Genomic DNA, 17,583 nt, shown 5'->3' with positions numbered 1-17,583 from the left:
ACGCTTTCCCTGGCAGCTCCAAATTGAGCTCTTTGCCCATTTCGGTCTTGTGCAGCGTATGGTGTCTGCACCATTTTAAGTCGAGAGGTTGTTTAAGACCTTCCAGGTCATTGTTCAAAGTTAGGTCACTTTTGGTAGATGAGGCGACAACAAACACGACCAATTATGTTCCATGACAGCCCGCACTCATAAAAATGCTCCACTGACGGTCAAAATTGTAAGAAAATACATGTTCGCGTAATTACTTTCCACCCTGTATGGGAGCATTCGCAAGAGTACATGGTTTCAGTTGATTGCTCACTAACCAGAAATATGCAATGAATGCACGCATATAAAACGCAATTGAATTTGGACGCCCAAGGCCGTCGATCACTCAAATCCTTGAGCGATTTCGATGACAAAGGAGACAGCCTGTCAATCACAATAGGCTCATTATCTTTAACCGTTTGTCGGTGATGTCTGTATTTCGGTTAAAAATTTGTCAGTGCTCGAAGCTCCCTATGGGTGAGTAATAACGAACCGAAACGTGAAAAGAATAGCCTAATTTACTATTCCAAGTATCACTTGGGAAGTGCGTTTATCTTCGCATAGCGATTGCACGATAGCCGCTGGCCTCATTACGGAGTGTGCCGCTGTTGTCTCCCGTCGGCGGTGCTGGCTGACCGACACAGCGCGCCCATCTGGTGTCCGCTCACCACGCCCCAAACTGGGACACACGGCCGGTCCGCGGACACCTGTCGCGCCCACCGACACCCGTGATAACCGCTCCGTCAGGGGCGGAAACGAGGCGGAGCACTGCAGGAAGAGGCGGGCCCAGCCAAGTTTTACAAAAAAAAACATTAGCTATTCAAGAGTTTTCTTTAGAAGGGAACTTCGCTTGCTATCGTTAGTAAGAGACACTTAAAATTTCTTTCACAGACATTTAGTTCTGAACGGCTCACCCGCTAAAAGTCCAATTGTCCGCATTGGGGACGTTAAATAGGCACCCCTCCGTGTCTGCTAATCGTAAACGGGCATACCTCGCCTAGGTCCGGTCTGGCCTTACCCCGCTGAGCTCTCCTAACGCCCTAGTAACGCCGCCTGTTGTTTGTTCAGCACGAGGTGTCACTCGCGCAGCCGTCCCACTGGCCGACCGACCCACCCGACATACCCCCGGGGTAGTTGTAACACCCGCGATAGCCACTGGTCCGGAACGCCGCGCCGAGGTGCAGTAGGACGCTGATGGGCTGATTCATTGCAGCCGAGATGCATTAGGGCGTGAAACAAAAGCACGCTGCTCTGAAGTGCCGACTTGCTGGCGGTTCTTTGAAGAAGATCCAGCGGTGATCTCGTGCGCGGAGGGGATTATGCTTCACGTGCTCTCTGAACTTGCGGGGTTAAAATAATGGATGGTTTCTCCCGAGAGTAGGTATCATACATCTCAAGACTCAAACCACAGTGATTGTTCCTAACTGAAAGATGTGGGAACATGATAGTCCTACTTTGGCCGTCCTGAGCAGTCCAGTTGGATAATTCCAACCTCCATCCGGTCAGAGACAGGGCATTTGTTGGAACATCCGGGATAAAAAGAAAGGGACACGATAACTGGACACAGCGGAGGAGCGTGCGCGAACTCTTGTCCGTTGTTACCACTTGTCAACCAACGGGACCACACGGACTAACAGCACAAAACATCTGTCCACTCCTATGAACATTAAGCGAGTCCGTGTTATCGCCCGGCCTTGAAACACGACCCTCGATCTCAGCTGATGGCAATTCAAGCCGCCAGTAGATCGGGCCATCCCCGTACAAAAACTGCCCCAGTCCGCCGCTGGCGGCGACCTGACCTGAATCCTGACACGGCACGGCCGAAGGACCGACACGGGCTCGGCGGCGGTGGCCCCGCGGTGGCGGGCGGCCGGCGCCGGTCCGCTGAGACCTGATTACATCGGCGGACGGACGGGGAGGGTATAGCGCGGCCCGTGTCAGGGTCGGATAAGGGCCGAGTTGTCGAGCGGGGCTGGCTGCGGATGGAGCGTCGCCGCTGGAATGCTTCTCCTTCGGTTTGGTTCTGAATCAGATCGGCAGTCAGTGGCGGCGGAATAGGGGGTGCAGGGGGTGCAGCTGCACCCCCATCAAAGAACATGGGGGTGCAAATATATCTTTTTGCACCCCCAAAATTCGTACAAGGGGCCCATCGCACCATCCAATACATTTTCTCCTGAAAACCAGTGATCGGGAAACGAACACTGATGTGGAATCATCCGGGATGTCCAATTATGGTCAGGAGCGCCCCATGCTAGTCTTTGGGGCCCCCACACCGGCCTAGAAGTGTCCCGAGCCGCGTTTGGTGCTCCACGCGGCATCTGAGGGCCCCACGACGGCCTCAGAGAGCCCTTTTATGACGATCTCTGAGGGCTCCCACGACGAACTCTGTCCCCTGGGGCCCTACAACGGCCACTTAAGGCCCTCATGACGACCGCTGAGGGTCCCACAGGACTCCAGGGGCCCCACTGGCCTCTGAGGGTCTCTACGACGGTATCTGAGGGCCCTCGTGACGGCCCTAGACCCAACTCAAGTCTGAGGGCCCATTTGGCTTCAGATGGCCCAGCGACGGCCTCTGAGGGCCCCAACACAGCCAGGTTGCAGGGGCTATGCTGGCATCTGAGGGCCCTACAACGGTCTATTGAGGGCCCTAACAACGATGGCCTCTAGCGGTCTTACCAAGGCCTCTGAGAGCCCTGCAAAGGTATCTGAGGGCCCATGAAGACCCTCACTATGGTCAAGGACCCTCATGACGACCTCTGATGATCCTCTCGAAGGCTTCACAACAACTTCTGAGGACCCCAGGACGGTCCCTGAGGGGCTGAGAGCCCTGACGACGACCTCTCTGGGCCCTCACGATGGTCTCTAAGACCCAACGCAAGCTCCGAAGGCCCACGCTGGCGTCTGAGGGCCCCACGACGGCCTCTGAGGGCCTCGACGCAGGCAGGCTCCAGGGCCATGCTGACCTCTGAGGGCCCTCTTGACGGCTTCTAGGGCCTAACGAAGGCTTCAAGGGCCAACGCTGGCCTCTGAAGAACCCTACGACGGCCTCGGAGGGTCTCAACTCAACGCAGGCAGGTGCCAGGAGACATGCTGGCCTCTGAGGGCCCCACAAAGTTCAGATTCAGAGGATCCAACGACCTTTGTGGACCTTACGAAATACGAAGGTCTCCGAGAGCTCACGCAGGCTCCTGGAATTCCACACTGATTCTCAGGCCCCATGTCGGCTTGTTGAGGCACTTTATCTGCTCTTGGTGCCCCGTCGCCGGCCTCTGAGAGTCTCAATGTCGGAACTTTTTTTTTTTTTTTTTTTTGGTGCCCGACTCGGGCTTTTGTCGTTAGTAGCACACATTCATACTGGGTTAGTACACTATACACACGGCAGTGGTACGAATCGTTTTCGGCACCCGCTACGCGGGACAGCCTTGACCGCACGCTTCCTGTCACATGCCCCAGGTGGCACCGCACTGGTGCGCACGCTGGGGCTATCCCGATTTCTCGGGCCCGGCAGGTCAGAGGGCTGCTCCGGGACATGAAGCGAGGCCGTGCCCTCGGAACATGTCACCGGACCGAAGGATCTGTTTAAAGGCGGATCAGGCCCGTGTACCTGCGGCCGGGGGCGCTGGTTGGCACAGCGTTAATCCCCACGACCGAGCGAACACTCCCCAGTTACTGCCATCTCCTGGGTAGGAGCCGGCCGAGGAAAACGCTGCCAGAGGTCAGCTTTGATCCAAGGACCTCCCACACCAAACGTGAACGCACTTGCCAACTGCGCCACAAGGGTGGTCAAAAATTGGTCAAGAATTCCACACTGATTCTCAGGCCCCATGTCGGCTTGTTGAGGCACTTTATCTGCTCTTGGTGCCCCGTCGCCGGCCTCTGAGAGTCTCAATGTCGGAACTTATAGGGCCATGGGCCCTACACCGGCTTTTATGGTTCATACATACATCGACTCTTGGGACTCATGACCCATGAAATGTGGGTCTAAGCGGCTTCTAAGAATCACCATGCTGGTTCTAGTAGCCGCCAGCCGAATATATGGGCTCACACGCGAGCTCCTGGGACCCCGTGCATACCCCAGGGGCCTACCTGCCTCTAAGACCCCACACATACTTTTGGGGCTCAAAAGTTTGCCCCCGAAGGCCCCACTGAGACCCCTTTCCTCTACTCAGTCCTCCATACCGGCTCTTTAGGCTAAACATCGGCTCCTGTGGCCTCCACCCCGGCTTTGGAGGGCCTCCATACAGGCTTTTTTGGGTCCGATACCGGTTTCTAAGAGCCCTCAAAAGACAAAAGACAAAAAGACGAGCCTATACTGTCTTCTGAAACCTTTCAGCAACTTTCAAGGGACCGACTGTGATCGGAGGGCTCATTCAGTCTGGGGAGTCATGTAGGTCTTTGGAGGAGTCTCTATGTGGTCGGTTTCCAAGGGGCATCTAAACACGGTCTTCTTGGAACGGTGTCGTAGGGCACTCAATGGTCCACTGCGGATCCAGAAAAGTGGTTTGAGACGCTGCGGGTGGTGGCTAGACTAAAAGATTAGGCGATAAAAAACTAGCTGCATTTACTTCTTTTTTTTTCATTATTTGAGATAGGTAGGTACACTGCAATTTCAAACCTTTTACAGAACTTGTGTGTATGGGGATAGTTTTCCAAAATCTTCATTTTTCATGAATCAATAATGATCACTCAAAAAAAAAAAAAAAAAACACTGGAGGGGGGCCCAAAACTTCCAGAGGGGCCCCTTGGGAAAACTTTGCACCCCCATCCAAAATTACCTTCCGCCGCCACTGTCGGCAGTGCATTTGTCTTCAGTGATCGGAGTCCCGCTCACAGACTGAGGCAACTCCGCGAGTCTGTTTCCTCAAGGAACTTCGTGGCTCTGCCACTATACTTGCAAAATGCAGCTCCGTGGCTCTGTCATCCTGCTCTCCGGGCGTCGGTCAATGCCAGTCTCAGGAGTCAGGCGGTGCGAGTGCAACACGTGGGAAACTGACCGAGTAGCTCCCTGCAGAAGAATGTGCGACGGTCACGCAGAGCAGCCAGCAGCAGTTTCCTCCTGTGCCGTTTACCTCCTGCGGAGTTCAGCCGTCAGCGGTACGGAGGTCATGTCAACATAGCGACACGCGTTGCGTCTACGCAGACAGGGTCCAGTGCCTAGCACGTGCAGCGTACCATGAAAATGGACGCACTTTCGCTCTTTCGCGTATTCATGGGCCTCGACTTGTGAGGTTTACGTAACCTTGCACAATCCTGATTGCTGTAAAACGAATGGACTTCTGTTGGCGTTGAACACTGTTATCTTGTCTGTATCTGGCTATTAGCTTTGGAGTCCATCGTTCGGCTAAGCCATCAGACCAGCAAGGTCAGACACATAACGTCTCCATTTCGCCCTTGCTCCGATATTCATATCACATGTCAATCGTACATTTCCCTCACCACCGCCATCTGCCTCAGCCTCCCATTCCCTCCCACTTCATCAATAACCCTGTGTGTGCCTATTCCTAACGGTGTTGGGGGCTCATTCTCTCCCCAGCCGCGGGCAGCGGCCATTACCCAAGGCCAACGGGTATATGTTACTGCGCTCCCGGGGCAGGCCAGCCTCCGACGTCACGGCATCTAACCTTGGCGGGCTGCTCTCAGCGCGGCTCCCGGCCCGCTCTGTCCACTCCTCCGCTCTCTCCACCCCTCACGGCGAAAACTGACCGCCGGAGAGCGATTGACGTTGTATCTGGGGCGCGCTCGCGATCTTCACAATCGGGACGGCTCTCAAGGGCTCGCAGTCGGAGGGTCGGTCTTTTAGTTACGGCTTGACGCCGGAGGGTGTTGATAACGTGATCGATCTTAGAAGTATTTTTTTATTTGAGGTTCTTTTGAGAGCATGTCGGTCGTGCTCCAGCCCTGAAAGAAAGGGTCAAGTCAGGTGATTCAGTATGTGACTTGCACTATGACGTATAATATGGCGATAGCACCCCAGTCATTTCGTTATCCAGACGTTCACTTTCAGATGTCCAAGAGCTCAAGGACAAGCAGAAGCCCTTAGATCCAGGATGACAAATTTATGTTCCTGATTATTCTGTCTATCCTTCAAGTAACAAGACCTAAATCCCTGAAGAGCTGCGTCGGCTCATCCAGCTCAGCGTATTTCGAAGTCACGGAGACGGGAGAGGTGGCCCACCTGAGGTTTTCCGTCCGGTGCCGGTCTGTCTAGTGTCAGGGCCCGGGGTCGACCCGACCTTCGACCTCTGTCCGATCGGAACCTCCCCCCCCCCACCGTCCCCCTGGGGGGTTACCAGTGAATGATTACCGATAATGAACGCCCAATACCGGTCCGCCGGCGGCATAACGGCCCGAGATAATTGAGTAATTTAAACAACTCACAGCCAGACCTGAGGACACAAGGCCCACGGATAGCATCTATTCCCCGGTGATTGGTGCATAAAATGACGATGAAGTTATCTTTTTTAAAGCATTGTTTAGTGCCTTGCATACATACATTGCATTGCACCTACATGCCTTGCATTACATATGCGATGAGTGTTCGTGCTTGTTTTTTTTTTCTAGCATCTAGGCTTCAGCGACCATTACCATACTGCTTTCCCTTTTACACAAATTACGACCTAATTCTACTAGATGTTTCGATTCGAAGTAATTACCACTGAATATGAATGAGTCCGTTGAAGTAAACCCTTTGACATTATTCCGTATCTTAAACAATGCAAACCAAACCAAATCAACACCCCGGCGCACCCCACCGCACCGTCTGAGTTCTGACCCATCGTTCTACCCGCAGTCGGCGGAGTATCGTCCCGGAAACAAAGCGATGGGACGTGTTCCGCGTGCTGCCCCCGGAGAACGACTCCGGCTCCGAGGCCAACCAGCGCTGCCTCGAGATCACCGTCAAGATCATCAAGGTGATCGTCATCATCATCACATTCGGCGTCGTCCTCACCTGCGGCGTCATCGCCAAGGGCACCACACTCTTCATGACCTCACAGCTCAAGACGGACAAGAGCGTCGAATACTGCAACAGGAATATTGGTGAGTACCGAATGCGTATGGTTATGAGGTGTGAGGTCACACCTTGGACGAGCTCTTTATTGATGTCTGTTTGTCTCAGCTTTTTGTCCATGTGTGGTTTTGAAGTCGAGCAGCAAAATCGATCCCATTTCGACCACCAATGGTCACGAATCGTCGCCGGCTGTGACCAACACAAAGAAGGTTACCACGCCCCAGTTCAATAGCCGTCAATTTCTGCGACACTGGATGTGACGCCACAGCCGCCGCGTCCGTTCCGCTCTCGTGACCGGTCGGTATTCAGACGACTGACGAGCAAGGTCGTCTCTGCGCCATGATTGCCTCATCGCTCCGCGGCGGTGACCACCGTAATGGCTCGACGGCAGCCGTGCGCACAGGGCGGCGCGGCGTGGCCGCCGAACAGGAAGCAGAGACTAGCGGCCGAGGAAGGCCGCCAGACACCGCGCTCGTGAGCGATCGGAACACGCCTCGATGGGGTGCAGTCATGAACTTGGTGCGGCGGCTACCTGAACAGCCGGCTGACCAAACAAAGGGCTGAATATCGTGCTGCGGCTGTAAAAATGGCCGCTCACGGTGCGATATAGGCGTGAGAAGAAATTTCTCGTGAGAACGACATGCCGGCGCAAGGTGATTAAGAATAGTCGCCAGAGCTCGAGCCATAAAAAGAGCCGATCGATGCAAGCAGGCAATACTACATGCGTGCCTTCCGGCGACAAGCCCTCATAGTCTTTCGTGGTCCAGCTGTTCTGACGGACCTCCAATCAGTCCAAACCCGGCCAGACTTTTGCGCAGCAAACACAGAGGGTCGGCATCTCGTAGCTCCGGCGGCCAAGGCTATCTAGTGTCGGGCTCCGGGGCCGGGACGGCGCGGCGGACCGGCTGGCTTTCGCCGGCGACCACCGGGCTGGACGTCTGAAGACAGGACCGGCCCGCGTCTCTCCGAAGTCCGATTACGGACAGAGAGCTGCACTGATCCACAGACTGCAGGATGCGGTGGGTACTACTACTGACTACCGAGTCTCCGGACCTCAGCCGGATGCCAGGGTGCATTCGACTGTGCTGTAGATCCATGTTAGTGGAAGCGAGACGACCTCCGAGAATACGATCTACATTCTTCATGTTTGGAAATACTCCGGTGTATGGCGAATCATGATGCCGCGTCAGAAGCTGCAACGCAATTAGATGCATCCTGAAGATGTGCAAATGCAAACAAGGACCTCTGAATTGGAGGCGTGTTCCAGAAGCGATTTGCATTTCAGGTCATCCGTTGCGTTGACGTAGCGAAATGTGCCGAAGTAGAACATAACATCATGCATGTTGACATGAATGTCCACGGTTAATATGACACGTAATCCTGGCGCCAATGGAAAAACTTAATGCATGCACTGTCTGTAGGTACGGGAAGTCAACTTCGGGGTATATCAGTATCTGGTATCAGATTGAGTCATTATACTCCAGCAGTTTTTCTGTACGGAAGGCTGTTTCGTGATGCCGTTATGCGATCCAACCGTTCCAGCCATCGACCCCGAAAGGAAACTCAACCAGGAACGTTAACAGCCCAGAACATGAACATTAAGGTGCAGCTGTTCCTACGAAAACACGATATATACGGCAAATTTCGTGACTTGTAGGCCGGAAGGAAAAGACATGTGGTGGCGACCGAATAGTATAGACAGAAGCACTGCTAAGCTGTTGCTAAGATTAGTGCTCGCTGTGACCGGAGGGGTAGCTTGTATAACAATATTTTACAGCACCTGCAACGAGAACTTGTTTTGGGCGTATCGTGTGATTTTTCCAGCAAAAAAAGTTGAGCAAGGAGACGAAGTTAGTCTGATGAGATGGAAATCCAGTACACTTTTAAAATCATCCGATGACCGCCCCGCTTCAGTGAAAAAGTAATTGTGTAGGGGTGTATGTATGCCGATTTTTTAGTTACCGTCAACATAACACGCGCACTGCAGCGGGTCTGAGCCGAACACGAACTGCAGGGGGGGGGGGGTTGAAAACAACCCCCCCTGAGATCTCGAAAACGGCGCAACGTAGCGACAAGCGGTAAACGGCGTTGGATAGGTTAAGATGAGATCTACAAGAAATACTAAGATCATTTTTGGGTCAGGTCACAAAAACACAAAAACGAGGTCACCAGAGGTCACCGAAGACAAAATGTTACGATTTTCACAACAGGAATTTCGCGGTAGTTTTTCTTGAATAACTTGTCTTGCACACAAGACAGAGGATCGATTCGAACGCCATCGTTCTTAGCTCGTCAAGGCGCATCGAATGATATATAATATGACCTCGAAAGGTCAAGTTGAAAAATTGACCTCAGGTCAAGGTCATGACCTGACCGAAATAGGTCATGTTGCATATCATTCGATCCGCATTGACGAGAAAAACACGATAAACGTCGAACGGAGTCTCTATCTCTATTCAATCTCAAGTTATTGAAGAAAAACCGCTGGTGACCTCAGGTGACCTAAGATGACCTGGAGATCACCTTCCAAAGGTCATAAGTGATATGTTTCGGTGAAATCACCAACAGGGACCTGTAATACTATGATCCTGAGCGTATTGAAGTCATAGGATGGCATTCAGAGTAAGTTGAAATTTCTCCCATTGACTTATAATGGGCCGGTCGCAAAAATGACCTGACCTTAGGTCATCGATATAAAAATTCCGAGATATACAAGTTGTAGCTCGTGATGACTTTACTATTTCCTGTGGGTTTCAAGATCATATCTCAACAACTGTGGGCTTGGTGGGATTGCAAACTTCGAAATTTACGTTTCGAGGTAGGGTCACTTGACCTGACCTGGTGACCTGACCATAGGTCACCTGGGGTCAAAATTTTTACTCAAGGTGTGCAAAAGTTGGGAGAACAGGTATGCAAAATTTGGCGGCGCTACGCGCCGCCGTTTTCTCGCGATTTGCGAAAAACCACAGGGGGGGGTTGAAAACAACCCCCCCCCCCCCTGCAGTGCGCGTGATAAGTCATCGGTTTTATATTTGATGCCGATTCCCGTGACAACCAGACGCTACTAAATTCGCCACCACCGTTCAGCCTGTCGAACATCAGCCCTAGCCTTGAAACGTCACCATCTTCCATTGCTGACGAAAAATCTGACGGAAAATCTCTGAGGTGCAGCAGCTGGCGGATCTCAGCGCCCCCCACTAACCAATCATTGAGCTAGATCCGATCAAACCAGCCACGTCCGGCGACCGACCTGGAAACAGCCTCCAATAACACAATGCTTCCATCGGGAGCACGACGGACTGCCCTAAGTCATCGTATGGGTGGTAAAACACGCGGACTTGGACATGCGGGAGGCATTCCCGACAGGGCTGCCCCTCACCAGAAATACCTTGCTAACGCCTGGTGTTGGTAATGCCGGTACACGGACGGCTCCCGCAGTGACGTCACGTGCCGGTTCTCTGCGGTGACAGGTACTGCGGCGGAGGAGAGGGGCGGCTGTCGCGCCACCCACGCCAGGGCCGACTGACGACCGGTGACGTGTCCCGCCGGTAATCGCGCTGGTAATCCATCGGTAACCAGTCGATACCGCGCTGGTAGACGCCGGTAACCGTGGACAGTCCGCCCGTCGTGTTTTGTCTGACGGTGATGCCGCCCGGCAGACCGGTCTAGGTAGAAGGCCGGCCTGTTTTTTGGCTCACTGTGCCCGCAAGCAGCTCTAAGATGGGCTGGCCACCGGGATGTCTAGCAGAGCTGGAAGGCAGGAGCGGAGGCGATTTTCTTTGTTGGACTTGTGCTCAGTGTTGAAATATGGATATGTGGTGGGCGAACAGCATCAAAATCCTTTGGCGCCAGTCGCAGTATTCTTTAGCATCTCTTCACGCAAAAACGACGTAAAAATTTCAATCCTTATACAAAACGCATGAAAGTTTTGCATCCAGTCATATCTCTACAATGGGTCTCATGAATTATTGACACACCTCCAGTCTGCCACAATCTTGAGAGGCGGCATTTGGCCATTATAGCATGTCAGTGACTCCCAGCTGATAGTTTCGCCGCTGCGACCAAAACTCTGTCGTCTGTCGCCGAGCCGCCGTGCCCCGTTAATCAGCTGACCGCGGCCCAGTCTCCGAGTGAGAGCGAGAGTTCCCGGGCCGGTCGCCAGCCGAGCTTCATTGGGGTCATCGGGCGGCCGGCGCAGTGCACCACACCCGGTCGGGCCGCTATTGGGAAGACGGCCCGCCCGGAATAGAGCTGCAAGTTCCTGCCCGAGTCGGGACCGGGCCTAGAGCGGAGCTGCGGGATTCCGTCTGGGAGGCGTCGAGTTCGGAGCACAATCGAAGCAATAATTGTGTTGAGATCAAGCTGTGTAGGAATTCGTGTTGGCAGCAGGCTTTGCTTTCTAGACTCCATGCCCTGAAGACGATGCATGACATCTGCCTATGCATCATGTCAAAGGTCACAATGTGATGAAGTGTGATGGCGCACAAGACACCACAAGTAACCGTACGCATGTCTCACCGTAACCTTTACTCATGCTGCTCTAGTGCTCGACTCGACTTGTTCTGCCCGGTGAAGCGTGAACAGCTCCGGCGCGATCTCACTGACTTTCGCCATCAATCACACGCCGTCCGGTAAACAACTGTCACTGTGCCCTTTCTCTCTGACTGGTCCTCCCAGTCCCCACTCCTCCAACCACGCTTCATATCCGTGAGCTTGTTGACGCTCAATTCACGGGACTCCACCAGGCTGTTCGGAGTTCGGACAAAACCTCAATGTCAAAACCGGCTCGTTCGCTCTCCCGTCCACTGTCCAGCCGCGGAGGGTGACCCTGGCCCCACGATGACGTCATACAAGTCCGATCTACACGAGCTGATTTGTGGCCGCGGCCAAACAGTGTCCTTATGTGGTGAACGAGATGAACAGGGGAGACGGAGTGTGGGCGCATTTAGACTGGCAGTTACTAGCGGCGACAGAGACCAGAGGGCGCAAAGTTTCGAGAAGACCTGGGAGCCGTTGGACAGTAAAAAGGGATTTGGGTGGAGCTCCACACGGTATCAGACAAAGAACAGATGTGAGGACGTAGAAGCTATGCGAGCAGAGGTGCAGCCTTCCTGAAAATTAGGCGTAGCTGGGCGGTATTCAGAGTATGAATTCAGAGAACATGCCGGCAACAGGATGATCTCATCGGCCGAAATTCTGCAGGGTATGGGACTGTTCGATGACAAAGAAAGGATTAGACGTCTGGCAATGGAAGAATAACGGCAAATCTGCAGACCGTTTCAAGATATATCCCTGAGATGACATATGAAGCTTAAAAAAAACATCCAATGACTCACAATCGTCTCACGCCCTGAAGCAGCATCCAGATTCTCATCAAGTATGCCAACGACTGTTATACAATTACGTGGCTGCCAAATTAACGACCAAAGTAATTCCACTGACAGCCGCCTAACTACAGGAAGCACTGCACTAGCTGTTATTGTCGCTATTTACTCCAAGCGACCTTGGCTGCACATTCGGGCTGTTCCCAGCAGCAATTAAATCCCGTTCGCCGCCGCCCGTGCGAGCCGCTGCCGTCTCACTCTCAGTACAATACCAGCCCTATAGAACCCCGCCGTCTTCCTGTTCCGTGGTTCGGGCTCCAGTTTTTACACCGGCAGCAGCGACTCCTGTCGTCTGTGATCAGGTAGCGCTGTTGCACGTTTTTGTTGCCCCCGGTAGCCTCTGATACGACAGATCCGACTGCGGCGGCCGCTGAGCTGACCGGCCCGCCGGGGAGGGGAGAGAGGGGGAGGGCGTGGCACGCGGCAGGCTGTCGGCCCATTCCAGAGTGCCGCAATGGGAGACGGTCACGCCCGAATGTGGGTCAAGCGGCCGAGAAGGAGTGGGGGTGCGGGCCCGCTGCCAGCACCGGCCAAAGTGAAGGGCCCGCGCCACGGTCAGGGCGTGAGACCGGCAACAAACACAGTCCAAACTGACGGCCGAGATGAAAGAACGCAGAGGCTGAATGCCAGCATTGGATTGACGCCGAGCTGTGTGTCTCGGAGCGCAGCGGTGACTTGAGTGTTTTGAACAAACTCCATGCCAAGCTAATCGTATATATGTCTTTGGTTTTCAAGACCTTAATAACCAGTCTTTTAATTCCTGGTGATACCTACTTTGGTACATATGATTTCATCGCAAGAAATACACCCAGGATCATATTTAGAAAGTAGTTTCGAGATTGTAGGATTATCTCAGCCCAGACACTTAACATCTCTCGGACACGATTTCCGGCTATATCGGAGAAGATTGGCTTAGCGATAAGATTAACCAAGCAGACTTGCCGCCTAACATGGGGCAGTCGTGAAAAGTGCCACTAAGGTATTCTACATAGAAACATCGCTAGCGAATAAGCATAGCCTCTCTGCTTGCTTCATTTGTCTTTTCAGTTCTGGGAACGTGTCCCTCAGAGGCCGTTGGCACAGCCGCCGTCTCCTAATCCCGTCCGTTTATTATTCACCTCATCCTTTAGTTGCCAGTGCCCCATGAACCGCCGCAGGGCTGCCATAGCCACGGCAGCTACTGATACTGATAGTAACATGTCAGGCGGACAAAACGACCATGGACCGAGTCACAGGCTACGGATTGTGAAAAGAGGAATAACCAAGATAAATATGGATTCCAGTCCAAACCACTCGAAGTGGTTCGAAATAGCTGTCTCATCGACATTCACACCGAATGCCAGTTGGTAAGCAGTAAGTTTGGGCTTATTGTGGAGGGTTCGGATATAACAAAGTGCTGCGGTTCTGTTCTCTCCAAAAAGTAAAGAGTCGCGTAAACTCAGTAAGGATCACACCCGTTCCTAATTATCATAGAGAGTCGGGCTGACTCCTGAGTCACTGAGAGTCACCGGAGATCCCTACAAAGACTCGAGAGGCCACGGAGAGCTGCGGCGCCGGCCGGGAGAGGTGTAACGGTGTCTCTCTCCCGCGCCGCGCCGGCTCAGCTGCCGCCCCAAGGTCGACCGGTTAACTTTCGTTTTTTGTACAGTCGCACCCGCGCCGCTCCTCTGGACGGTGCCGGGCGGCCGGGCTGCGTCGGGCGGCCCCCTCCCGCCGCCGCCGCGGGCGCAGACGGCTTCCGGCCGCCGCCCACGCAGACAGCTCGATGACGTGCCAAGGGGTGGTTCCGGGTCATCAGACAGCTCGACACGCTCGCGGACAGATCACGGCCACCGTGAGTTACCGCTGACGCGCGCGCTACTCCAGAAGGTCATGGAAAGTGACGGCTGATGAATGCTGGAGATCATGTGAACTCAGTCCGAATCTGATGGGAGATCAGCGTCAAGTCGCCGCCACCGATCGAACTGCGCAGTGACTGGACGCTGACTGGTTGAAAGACTGTACCTATCCCTTGCGACTAAGGTGCCGCCGATGCCAACGCAGTTCCAAAGAATCGTCACCACTCATGACACCGCCATGCATCGATAGCTCTGGAAATTCGCTGACTCCGTTGTCCAGGTTGCGGGACGACCGACCAGTCGGTATCTCAGTTCCGGTCCTCTGCGCTGGAATGTCAGCTAAAACGGCAACTCATCATCCGATGATTCATCCCGAGCAAGGGCACATGCATGTGATTTTAGTTGCAGCTTGCGTTGACCACTTGCCTCAAACTCGGGAAGTAGAAGAACGCGTTCTGTCAACAGAATTCCCGATGTGTTTGGCTGAACTGGGGGCCGTTGATCGTGTTTGCTCCGGACAAACACAGCGTTGTTTGTCATCCACAAACCGCCTCTCATGCTCCGCCATCTGATACCGCCCTGAGAACATCCTGGACCAGTTCAGGAGGTGCGCAGCTCCGTCCGGCTCGGGCGGGACCACACCCTGCCCTCCGGTGGCCGTCCGGTCCAGTGACAGCTCCCGGCCTTGGCGGCCCGGTCGGCCGGACGGAGGGGCGAGGTCCTGGGACGGGTGAGGCGCCCCCAACACGGGCGAGGTCCGATGGTCAGCAGTGGCGCGGCAGAGGGAGCCGCCCTATCCGGACGGGAAACCCGACACACTCGCCTTGGCTGGAGACTGAACCTCACGTGTTTCTGAGGTAAATGAAAGTGCTATCTGCATTGTGCATCGGGGCGTGAGCACGGGATTCGTTGTGTCACTCGATACGATAAAGGCATTGTTATTGGATAAAACCCAGCGCAGCACACAGTTTGGCAAAGAGTTGAACAAAGGAATCCTTTATCTGCATGAAAGCAAAAGTAGACTTATCGGGGTCAGAAGTAGTTCGTTAAATCCGGCTGTCGCTCCACTGATCTACCCTCAAACCCAGCATATATTTCAGCGAATACTTTCTCGCTAAATTGATTACCTGTCGGTGCATCGTAAATGCTGAAAGCTGAAAATGTCCGCTTTTACATTTATTATCTGATCAATATCAACACTCCAAAAGACAACAGCCAGATGAAATTATGCATGAAGAGATTCTTGACATCAAAAGGTAACACTCAACGAAGAGCCATCAAACCATGAAGTGTACGCATCTTAATTCACATCCGTCAATGTCGGCATCTTCCGGGTTTGTTTGCATATAAAGAGACCACCAAACTCATCATTTACAAGGCCAACAGCCGTTTCGACCGCCACGCCATTAGGACGGTGTCCATCTCGCCAGGAGGGCCGGTCTCCAGGAAACCGGCGACGTGCGCGCCGCGTCCGGCGGCCACAAAAACCGGGCTCTGTCCTTGGTCGGGAGTGGCGCAGCTGGGGACCACGCCCTGCGGTCGGTCGGAGCCGGGACGGGCCGGGGCGGGCCGGGGCGGGGTGCTCCAAGGCCTGCCGCCGCCGCCGGCTGCCCGGGATGGTACCGCCAGCCCCCCGCCCGAGACGCTCCAGTAACGCCGCCGCTTTGGGCAGAGGGCCGCTCTAATCAGGGTGGTATTGTTCCAGCTGTTGACTGAAAGTGGTCGGTATTGTTTGATTCTGTGTGAAGGGATCGTCGTTGATTGAGCGAAAGGCGTAAATCTGTTGTCCTTCAAAACAAGCACAATGAGTGCATGGTATTTATGAAAAAATCAACGTATAAGAACTGTTTAGCAGACTTGATATCAGATTGCAAACTTCCAGGTGTGCAATTGCTTCAGACTTCAGAGCATAAAGTTCGGAAGATCTTATATAATCGCTAGGTGGGACAGCACTGACAATGGCACCGAAAACCACGTGGAACTATTTTCCCGATCAAACAAACATACCAACTGCTGGGCTGCTCAGCACTCACGCTGTCAAGCTTTAACCCGCGCACCGACGGGGGGGGGGCGGATATCCGCCCCCCTGAGGTTTTTCGCGAATAGCGGGAAAACCGCGGCGCGTAGCGCCGCGAAATTTGGTATGACTACTCCCTTATCAATTTTACACATGGTGTGCAAGTTTGAACCTCCTACCTTTCAAGGTCAGGTCACCAGGTCACTTTGAATGACCCAACCTCAAGTCACTTTTTTGCAACTTTGTCACCGTGCCAGAGCTACAGTAGATGTCGGAGGCCTTTGAAAGTCGCAGGATGTTATAAGGTCATTAGTAGCTACAATTTGTATATCTCGGAATTTTGATATCGGTGACCTAAGGTCAGGTCAATTTCGCGACCTCCCCATTATAAGTCAATGGGGGAAAAATCAACTCCCTGTTTTTACCACTAAAACGGGTCGGAATGGCCCCATATACCATACATGACTTCATATACGATCAACCTTCACTACCTTGAGGTCTGTTTTGCTGTTGGGCAGCTGTGAGGTCATGTGACGTCATCAAAGGTCACCAAAGGTTTTTGGCCAATAACTCCGTACAGGAACAAGATACAGACGCGTGGATGGTCTCATTGTGTTCAGCTCGTCAAGACGCATCGAATGATATACATGATGACCTCGAGGTCACGTGACCTGAGGTCAACCTTTGACCTTGACCTTTCGAGGTCAACATATATATCATTCGATGCGGATTGACGAGAGGATCACGATGATGCCCTTAGTTTGTTCCTATCTTGACTAATTCGAAAGTTATTCGAGAAAGACTCTCTCCATATTTAGCGCCGCCATTTTGACTTTTTCGACCCCTGTGACGTCATCTTTGACCTGACCTGAAAATGACCTTAGTAAAAATTGTAGATCATGACCGTGCGTATCCGATGCCGTTTACCGCTTGTCGCTATCTTGCTTCGTTCTCGAGATCTCAGGGGGGGGCGGTCATCCGCCCCCCCCCCGTCGGTACTAAGTTGGCGCAGACCCCCGTCGGTGCGCGGGTTAAATAGCCCCTGCTGCCGCATGAGCAAGTCAATTTTTTTCATAGCTTGTCACGCGATGTCACGGGTAACTACCATCATATCGTGAACACCCGAGGACGGCTCGGATAACCAGCACACTAAAAGACACCGACGCAAACTTTGCAGGTTACACCAAAGTACCTACGAACCGCAGATTTTCCTTAGGAAACTAAATTGCTCGCTTCTGAAGTTCTGAGGTGCAGAACATGAAGCGCTGAAACCTTTGCATGTTCAACTGCACGCAATCGATCCGATTT

At 53.3% G+C, this 17,583-nt stretch overlaps 1 protein-coding gene and 1 long non-coding RNA gene across 2 annotated transcripts in view; one reads left to right on the top strand and one right to left on the bottom strand.

The window, feature by feature from the left end:
* LOC122380553 overlaps positions 1 to 17,583 on the bottom strand; it is a 66,000-nt gene that overhangs the window by 31,418 nt on the left and 16,999 nt on the right. The window lies entirely within an intron of this gene.
* Positions 1 to 17,583, top strand: part of LOC122380552 (chitin synthase chs-2-like) — a 35,158-nt gene that overhangs the window by 6,885 nt on the left and 10,690 nt on the right. Inside the window, exon 3 of the mRNA XM_043363801.1 lies at positions 6,818 to 7,065. Coding sequence (XP_043219736.1) covers positions 6,818 to 7,065 — 248 coding nt within the window. The remainder of the gene's footprint in view (positions 1 to 6,817; positions 7,066 to 17,583) is intronic.

This window comes from Amphibalanus amphitrite, unplaced genomic scaffold, assembly GCF_019059575.1.
Source record: "Amphibalanus amphitrite isolate SeventyFive unplaced genomic scaffold, NRLGWU_Aamphi_draft 000100F_arrow, whole genome shotgun sequence".
In the NCBI taxonomy this organism is placed as follows: domain Eukaryota; kingdom Metazoa; phylum Arthropoda; class Thecostraca; order Balanomorpha; family Balanidae; genus Amphibalanus; species Amphibalanus amphitrite.
Note: the sequence above shows the minus strand (reverse complement) of the source record. Positions and strands in the feature narration are given on the sequence as shown.